This window comes from Loxodonta africana, chromosome 7, assembly GCF_030014295.1.
Source record: "Loxodonta africana isolate mLoxAfr1 chromosome 7, mLoxAfr1.hap2, whole genome shotgun sequence".
NCBI classification, from domain to species: domain Eukaryota; kingdom Metazoa; phylum Chordata; class Mammalia; order Proboscidea; family Elephantidae; genus Loxodonta; species Loxodonta africana.
In genome coordinates, this window is record NC_087348.1 from 108,751,017 (window position 1) to 108,760,839 (window position 9,823).

The window sequence follows — 9,823 nt, forward strand, 5'->3', positions numbered from 1 at the left end:
ATAAAATTGTTACTGGTTACCATGCAGGAATATCAGAAATGTGACTCCCATCTGTATTCATTGAGTGTAAAGATGAGAACCCAATGTTTTAACTAAATCAATTGTAAAAAGCACAGTTTGTTATTTTGTGCTGATTTTCACTATTACATGATACTTTCATCTTTTCACAGTGTGAAGGGGTGCTTGCTAATAGTTTGAAAGAGTGCGGAAGATATTGCTAGTCTCTTTAATTTTTGATTTCTTTAGATGCCTAGTGTAGATAAAAAGATGTTTTTAAAAGCTTGTTGTTAGGAGCTGATGAGTAGACTCTCCCTTGTAGTAACTTCACGTGACTTAGTAGAACTGCCCCATAGGATTTTCCTGACAGATTACTGGGTCTTTCTCCTAAGGAGCCACTGGATGCATTAGAACCACCAACATGGCTTAACCGTTTGCACCACCAGGGCTTCTTCATACATATTCATATATAAAGATTCTGACTGAAATCTGATCCAATTTTATGACCAAAGAAAACAAAAAAAAAGGCCTATTGCCACTGAGTTGATTTCGACTCATAGCGAACCTACAGGACAGGGGAGAACTGCCCAACTGAGTTTCAAAGGAGTGTCTGGTGGACTTGAACTGGCGTCCTTTTGGTTAGCAGCCAAAGCTACTAACCACTATACCAGCAGAGTTTCCCAATTTTACAAAGCTTTGTTAAATTCTTATTAACACTTTTGTATTCCGAAATTTTTATTGCATTCTGTTTGAATTAAGAGTTTCAGAGAAGAAATTTTGATTTTGTGACTATGTGTCTCATGTACATATTTCTAATGCATTTTTTACAGTGAGTTTCAAGAAAGACACTTTCTGTATTATAGGTGAGGGGCAGGAGACAAATGTGCATTCTGCCCATTACTGTGTTTTATTATTTTCAACTTTTATTCTCTCTTTAAGGATTTTGTATTAGAATTATAACCCTACTTCATAGACAGTCTTGGCGAGGAAAAATACCAGGACTGTTTGCTTAAATTAAAATAGTTGATAAGAACCTGGCTGCTTGATTCTGTCTGTATGGTGTCTTGGAGAGTAACGGTTAGCAGATTTTAATTTTAGTCAAAGGTATGAGTTTTGGCTCCAACATTAACTGTCGGTATGATTTTGGATTAGTCATCCTTATAGGATGGTTTTGTCAATTAAATGAAATAGTAAAGGTAAAAAGTTTAGTCGCATGAGCTTTGCTAAACCAATCAGTCACTAGGAACATTATGATTGGCTTTTACACCAATCAGAATACTATAGATTGAGTCAAACTATTGAAGCACAAGCCCAAGAAGGAAAGGACACAAACAGGTTCTTTTATGGAGGAGAAATGGAGTTGATGGTGTAGATCATGTTAATCAGGAAGCCAACCAAGTTTTCAACAGAGCTCTAGAGCTGTCTTTGTGTCAGTTTCCAGTTTTTGTCATTAGCAAAAGAAACTATATCAGGCCTAGACGTAAGTATATTATTGAATCACAATTGGAGTAAAAGTTTGCTTAGTCTTTTGTCTCTCTGGGGCAAATGACAAACTCTCCTGATTTTCTTCCCTCAGGAAAATGGACTCCAACATCTCCCAAGCCTTCCGAAAGGAACTCACCTGCTGCATCTGCTTGAACTACCTTATAGACCCTGTCACCATAGGCTGTGGGCACAGCTTCTGTAGGCCCTGTCTATACATTTCCTGGGAAGAAGCCAAAACTACCCGTTGTCCTCTATGTGGGGAAACATCAAAGAAGACAGACATCAAATCCAATATTCTTGTGAAGAATCTGGTGTCCCTTGCTAGACAAGCCAGTCTCTGCCAGTTCCTGAGCTCTGAGGATCAGATGTGTGGGACACACAAGGAGACAAAGAAGATGTTCTGTGAAGAGAGCAAGAACCTACTCTGTTTGCTCTGTTCTTCCTCTCAGGAGCACGAGGCTCACAGACACTGTTCCATTGAATACGCTGTTGAGAAGTACCGGGTAAGTGATGCTTCTGGAAGCCTTTGAAAGCTGGAGAATAATAGAGCTAAGAGAGTATAAGGAAGATGAGTACCGTGATTATGATTAATTCACTCATCACTGGGAGTCGTATATGTGCTGTCTACTGTTCTAGGTGGGAAGGATAAAGCTGTGAATAAAATAGGTAAGGAAATCTGCTTTCGCAGAGGCTGTATTCGAGTGGCAGGGCAATTCGCTTAATGATTATTATTAATTTGATTATGCAAAGTGAAGCACAGGACACCATAACACTCACATTTTTAGAAATAGCTCCAGGCTACAAAAATTACATGTTTAACAAGTGCTTTTTTTTTTTTTATTACTGGAAGCTTATTTAGTAATCCTGGACAAACATGTAGGATAATAGTATAGAGAATTAGCAAGATATTTATAGGAAATTTAGTTACATTACATAAAGCCTTTATTTGACAGTTTTCTCAGGAAAATTGTTTCATTACTTTATGTGGCTCTATAGCCTGAAACTCCCAGAAGTGATGACTATCGGGTAGCCAGGGAAACATGACCCTTCCACTTTCCTGAAAGTACGTTCATCTAACATCCCTGGTCTTAAGCCGTCAGTAAGGGTCTGAAATCTCTAATATTTGTTCTCTTGGTGCTTAATTCAGTATTTTTGTTTTTACAGGAGAAGCTCTTAAAACAAATGAGGTCTTTATGGGAAAAGATCCAAGAAAATCAGAGAAATCTAAACGAGGAGTGCAGAATAATCAACCTGTGGATGGTAAGCCTGAGACCACGTTTTCCTCATAACCAGCTTGGTACAGACCTGCTGGGACCTTACCTACTAAGAACTTGAGCTTTAATCATCATTGCCAGGAGATTCTGTGAGTGAGCTCATCAGTAGGAAAAAGGATCTGCTGTTTTTATGTAGGAGACTATGACACTTAGGATATCTAGAATTCAGTATACCAGGGACTAGGGAGAAAAAGGCCATCAGAACAAAGTGCAAAAAGTGCTGAAATGGAGGCACATGCAGGGATTTGGAGAAGTTCAAAAACCATTGGTCAGGCATTGAGAAAAAGTTTTGGAGAGAGGTTCACAATCAATTTGAGTTTTAAAGGACAAGCGTAAAAAATCCATGGACATATCAAGCAGAGATTTCTGACTGAGGTGAAATCGAGAAATTAAACAGTACATAATGGGGAACTACAGGTATGTTCATACGGATTAGTAAAAAGACGGCCATGGGGAGAAAAAGGTTTAAATAGCAATTTAGGAAGTGTACCTGTGATAGTGGAAAGCGATAATGTAGTAGCTAGAGAATGATATAGGATCAACTGGGAGAAATTTCAACATGTTGAAAAACTGGGGGAAAAGAGAAAGAAAAGGACTTGGTGAGGAGAGAATGAATACATGGGTATTGGCAGGGGTCATGCAATGGGGTAAGGGTTAATGTTCCTATAATGTTAGGACAAAATGAGACCCTGAAGCCTTATGTGCTCATTACCAGGTAGGAATCCCATCCATGGCAACAAGGGATAGTGATGGGAGAAATCAGATTGAGGGTATGGGATTAGGAATTTTAGGGAGGTTTTGTCTGATGATTTCTAATCCTCAGACTAGTAGGCAACATTTCTGCTAAGAATGAATGATCAGGCTAGGATTGAGGAGATTTGAGATGAGAGGCTAAATTAGTAACAGATCAGAATATTAAATAATCAAGCATAAATTTATCTTTTTACATGTAATCTTTCATATTTTAGAGAACATATATTGGTAAAGCAGAGGGTCAGGAAAAAGAAGACGACCCTCTTCTTGAGATGGACTTACACAGTGACTGCAACAATAAGTTTAAACATAAAAAAGATCGTTAGGGTAGGATGGCTCGGGACCAGGCGGTTTTTCATTCTGTTGTACATAGTGTCCTTGTGAGTTGGAACCGACTCAGTAGCACCTAGCAACAACAACGTATTTTAAAAATTAACTCTGAAAACAATTTCTACAGGAATTTCGGGAACTTAAGAAGTGAATTATAGTGTTTTGAGGAAAGGACGGGTTTCTGTAGTTAACAAAGAATGAAAAATAAAGTAAGGAAAGAGGGATGAGCATGGTTTCTGGTGAGTGGAAAGACATGAATTTAACATGTATGTAGGTTGGTGGATTACATGATCATGAATCAAAGAAAAATGAGTGAGGTTTAAGTGGTGAAGGATAAAGGCAGCCTGGGTGTGTGATCTAGGAAATCCATGTCCCTGCAGGATTATATATGCCTACGGAGAGACATGATCAGAGATCAGTATCGGAAGTTGCATCCAGTTCTCCACAGGGAAGAAAAACAACATTTAGAGGGACTGAAAAGTGAACGCAAAAGGATTTTACAGCAACTCAAGAAAAGTCAAACCACAATGGTTCAAAAACAAAACCACCTAAGAGAAATGTTTGAGGAGCTGCTGAATTTGTGCCATAAACCAGACGTGGAGCTGCTCCAGGTAAGAAATGAGGATATTAGTTCAAGTTCACATCTTTGACTTCCATTACATATTTCAAACCAAAATCCTATTTCTGCATCTTCTGCTCCTGTCCAGACTATTATTGTCCAAGTGAATATGATATAAACTTCAACTCTTATCCTAACCAGGAACAACAAAACTTTGGGGAATTGTGAGAGTAGTTTCCCTTCTCAATTCTCTTGATTTAATTCACTTTTCTATCCAACAGAAAGGAACAACTTCTTTGTAGACCTTTTTGTCTGCAGGTGGGCAATATGAGGAAGAGGAAAAGCTAACATTCATGTCCTCCTTCTGTTTGGAAGTCCTAGGCTTGAGTTGTGCTTGTCTTGAGGCACATTACCCTTCGGAAACAAGCCCTGAGAAAAGACCACCTTGTAGACAACTGATGGTTGTAGCAATGCGGTCCCTACTCATGTCCTGCTCTGTCTTTGTTTACCCTCAGAGCCCTTAGCCATCGTGAGTTTATTTTCTGTCAGTGTGTGGTACTGTGATTTTCCTTTAAAGAGGAAAAGTAAAAGAAATTTGTAAAATCCTGTCGGGGGGGAGGAAAGGAGGGTTTGATATATTTTTGAAATTTCCCAAATCCAAAGACTGATTAGACATAAAAAAAAAAAAGAATTTATGAAGAATTCTGAGTTTTTCTTTTTTTTTTTTTTTTCTCTCTTTACAGAATTTGGAAGACACATTGACAAGGTAAGTTTGGCCTTCAATGCAAACTAGAGCACCATGAGAGCTAGTAAAGAGATCAAAGTGTTTCTACCAAAATGGAGTTATTGAGGTAGTAAATCTTCGTGTGCATGTGTGTTTATGTGAGCGCATGTATTTGTGTGTGTTTTACTGAATATAATTTTCTATCCCACTCTATCAGAAGTTAGTTTTGTTTTGTCTTTCTGTGCTCATGGAGGTATACATTGTAGGGTTCAACACAGAAGTCACTAGAAAACAGCTATGCATAATTTTAGTTTTCAAAATCATAAACATATTAAAGTGCATGGACTAGCTTTTCCAGGTGTTAGAGGAGAGGCAGGCATCTATGATAAGAAGGGGGTGGAGGCAGGGACAGAAGAAAAGAAAGAATCCCTAAGAATTGCACAGTCTTATCCCAGGATCATGGCGGTACACTACAATATCAGAAAGGAGTTCTGATGAAACATATTATTCTGTTGAATGCTGACATCTTTTGTACATACTGTGATGACCCCTTTGGCACCTGAAAGATTACCTGAATCTTTCCCCATGTAGGAGTGAGTCCGTGCAACTGCACATGCCCCAGCCTGTGAACCCAGCGCTCAGTGCCAGGCCCATCACTGGACTGATAGACAGATTCAACCAATTCCAAGGTGAGTGGTAGCCCAATGATGGGACCCCATGCATTGTCCTTCAATAATGGTTTTCTTTGAATAATATGGAGCCCTGGTGCCAGAGCAATTAAGAGCTTGGCTGCTAACAAAAAGGTCTGCAGTTGGAATCCACCAGCTGCTCCTTGGAAACCCTATGGGACAGTTCTATTCTGTCCTGTAGGGTCACTATGAGTTGGAATCCACTTGACAGTAATGGGTTTGGTTTTTTATGCTCAATGTTTCCCCTTTTTATTAAGCCTTGATTTAGGAGAGAACAGCCTCCTAAGAGACATTTATAGTCATAGTTGCCCTGGGATAACATGAAAAAATCTAAATGAAAGCTGGTGAAAGGATAAATGTGATTCATGCCTGTAATAAATTCGACAATGAGAGACAGGAAACAATCAAAAAGGGCTCCTAGTGCTGTGGGGACCATGGTCTCAGGAAAAAATCTAGCTCAACTGGCATAACACAGTTCGTAGAGAATATGCTCTGCTTTCTACTTTAATGAGTAGCACCTGGGGTCTTAACAGCCTGTGAGTGGCCATCTAAGATACTCCACTGGTCCCTCCCCTTCAGGAGCAAGGCAGAATGAAGAAAACTAAAGACACAAGGGAAAGATTAGTCCAAAGGCCTAATGGACCACAACTAACATGGCCTCCACCAGACTGAGTCCAGTACAACTGGATGGTACCTGACGACCACCACTGACTGCTCTGACAGGGATCACAATAGAGAGTCTTGGATAGAGCTGGAGAAAAATGTAGAACAAAGTTCTAACTCACAATAAAAGACCAAACTTACTGGTCTGAGAGAGACTGGAGAAAAACCCTGAGAGTATGGCCCCTGGATACACTTTCAGCTCTGTAATGAAGTCATTCCTGAAGTTTCACCTTTCATCGAAAGCTTAGACAGGCTCATAAAACAAAATGACACTAAAGGGGCATAGCAGCCCAGGGGCAAGGACTAGAAGGCAGGAGGGGACAGGAAGGCTGGTAATGGGGAACCCAAGGTCGAGAAGGGAGAATGTTGACATGTCGTGAGCTTGTTAACCAATTTCATAGAACAATATGTGTACTAACTGTGTAATGAGAAGCTAGCTTGTTCTGTAAACCTTCAGGCAAAGTACAATAAAAAAATGTTCAGTAGAAAAAAAATTAAATATATATTTAAACCCTGAAAAGAAAAGGGGGGCACCTAGAACCTTTCTGAGATAAAATACCAGTTATTCATTCATTTAGTGGTATAGAACTCCATATTTAGTTAGGGCATTCAAGTTTTAACTAAAGTACAGTTAGTTATGGTGATAGGATTGATGTTTTAGTTACCTAGTGCTGCTATGACAGAAATACCACCAATGAGTGGCTTCAACAAATACAAATTTATTTCGTCACAGTTTAGGAGGCTAGAAGTTGGAATTCAGGGTGCTGGATCTAAGGGCAGGCTTACCCTCTGTTTGCTCTGGGGAAGTTCTTATTCCTTTGCTCCTTGGTGATCTTCATTTGGCATGGTGTCTTTCCTCTCCCACCTCTGCTTGCTGGCTTGCTTTTTAATCTCTTTTATATCTCAAAAAAGATTGACTCAAGACATCCTACAGTAATTCTGCCTCTTTACCACAACAAAGATAATCCGTTCCCAAGTGGGATTATAAACACGGACATAGAAGTTAGGATTTGCGACACATATTTTGGTGAGGCACAATTGAACCCATAACAGTTGGCAAATTGTAATTTTTTAAATATTTTTGCTGTAAAGCTTCTTAGTAATTGAATTTGTAATAATGCACATTGTAGTTGATATAGCTAGAAAATTTTGTCCGTAAACATAAAATAATGAAAGGCATAAAATAAGAATTTGTGAAGAACAACAGTGAAACAAGTTGGTGGTTGATGAGACAGTATACAGAATTCCATAGTAGACCTAAACCAGGGAGGTTAGACTGGCATGCAGATGAAGACCAAGCCTGAGGTGAAACCAGGAGTAAAATCCAGAAAATTCTTAGTAGAAAACTTCTTCCAAGAAGATGTATTTAGATCTTTTTATTCTTAATTGGAATTTGTTTCCTTAACTGGAGTATCATAGTATACCTGGCAAAGTGATCACCAATTATTTATTTCTAAGGATCTTTCCCCTGAAGAGGGGCACTGCAGTTAATTTCATAGCAATGACTAGGCCTTATGGGAAGGTCTTCTGTTTCTAATGGGAAGTGAAATGTAAAAAATCTTTGTGATTTTTTTCCGTTGAGATTAGGTATTTGTTAATTCTGCAGATATACTGCTAGCCCCTGAATCTAATGACATTTTCCAACCAAGCTGCCCTTAAATTCTTGGTCGGTTTTCCAGTGACACTCTAGATTTCATAAGACTTTAAAAACTGATTTTGACTGGAATATTCTCTTCTTTCCGCAGTGAACATTTCCTTGAATTATGAAACAAGCAGTCACGATATCATGCTGTCTGATGACGTGAGAAGTTTGATATTTAGGCATGACCTTCAAGAGGTGCCTTTTCCATCTGGAAGATCCAACTACTTTGCTACATGGGGAGCCCAGGCCTTCAGCTCTGGAAAACACTACTGGGAGATGCATGTGGACAGCTCTTGGGACTGGGCTATAGGGGTCTGTAAGGATACTTGGCTAAGGAAGAACTGCTCAGTGATTGAATCTGGGGACACATTTCTTCTTTTATGTGTGAAGGGGGATAATGGTTACCATCTTTTCACCACCTCCCCAGTGCTTTCTCAGTACATAGAGAAACCTCTGGGGAAGGTTGGTGTGTTTGTTGATTTTAACAGTGGAAGTGTGAGTTTTGTTAATGTTGCCAAAAATTCCCTCATATGGGAATACCCCGCTTACTCCTTCAATTACTCGCTCCGGCCTTTTTTTTGCACTGGCCACACATGATCATGGAGAAGTGATGAACTTGGGAACTCCATATCTGAAGGAGCCCACACATGATCATGGAGAAGTGAGGAACTTGGGAACTCCATATCTGAAGGAGCCCGTCTCAGTTGAAGCTGATCAGTCATACTTTACTCTCCCTTAGGTTGTTCCATTTTAATGTAACTTTGTTTTATCATTGGTGAATATAAAGCTGGTGTGGCAATGCAAAATTGGTTGGCTTAATTTTCTTTCAATTAAAATCAAGTCCCGTGGTCCTTTTCCTGAAACACATACTGTTTTTATTCACCTACTTTGTGAGTTGGCTAGAGTTACAAGAGTATATGACTGGGATTCTATCTGAACAGTTTAATGCAGGAACACAGAGTGTTTCCATCATAAGGAAACTTGGTTATCCACAGTGCAAATGTCAGTCTGAAATATTCTACTCCCTCATCATGATCTAGTAAAATCATACTCAACAATTCACCCTTGTTGGTGTTAGGTGCCAGGAAGTCGACTCTGACTCATAGCAACCCTGTGTACAACAGAAGGAAGCATTGCCCAGTCGTGTGCCACTTCACAGTCTTTGCTGTGCTTGAGCCCATTGTTGCAGCCACAGTGTCAATCCATCTCCTTGAGGGTCATACTTTTTTTCATTGACCTTTCACTTTACCAAGCACGATGTCCCTCCCTAGAGGCTGATCCCTCCTGATAACTTGTCCAAACTGCTTGAGACAAAGCCTCACCATCCTTGCTTCTAGGGAGCATTCTTGTACTTCTTTCAAGACAGATTTGTTCTTTCTTCTGGCAGTCAATGATATGTTCAATATTTTTCTCCAACGACATAATTCAAAGTCACCAATTCTTATTTGGTATTCCTTACTCATTGTCCAGGTTTCACATGCATATGAGGCAACTGAGAATACTGTGGCTTGTGTCAGGAGCACCTTAATCCTCAAGGTGACATCCTAGTTTTTCATCACTTTCAAGAGGCCTTTTGCCACAGATTTGCCCAACGCAATATGTCATCTGATTTCTTGACTGCTGATTCCTTGGGTATTGATTGTGAATCCAAGTAAACTGAAATCCTTGACAACTTCAATCCTTTCTCCATTTATCTATCATGTTCTT

The 9,823-nt window shown here is 39.5% G+C and overlaps 1 protein-coding gene across 1 annotated transcript; it reads left to right on the top strand.

The window, feature by feature from the left end:
• The first annotated feature begins 1,577 nt into the window (after positions 1-1,577).
• On the top strand, positions 1,578-8,903 carry LOC135232197 (E3 ubiquitin-protein ligase TRIM48-like). Its single transcript, XM_064289534.1, has 5 exons — positions 1,578-1,985; positions 2,647-2,742; positions 5,142-5,164; positions 5,714-5,811; positions 8,220-8,903. Exons 1-5 carry the CDS (start codon positions 1,578-1,580, stop codon positions 8,711-8,713), a joined length of 1,119 nt encoding a protein of 372 aa, XP_064145604.1. The 3' UTR covers positions 8,714-8,903.
• The last annotated feature ends 920 nt before the right edge of the window (positions 8,904-9,823 follow it).

Excerpts from the sequence above, each read along its gene's own strand:
- LOC135232197 (XM_064289534.1), top strand. The coding sequence starts at position 1,578 with ATGGACTCCAACATCTCCCAAGCCTTCCGAAAGGAACTCACCTGCTGC. Across the intron at positions 2,743-5,141 it reads GAATAATCAACCTGTGGATG|AATTTGGAAGACACATTGAC; the intron begins GTAAGCCTGAGA and ends CTCTCTTTACAG. Across the intron at positions 5,165-5,713 it reads TTGGAAGACACATTGACAAG|GAGTGAGTCCGTGCAACTGC; the intron begins GTAAGTTTGGCC and ends TTCCCCATGTAG.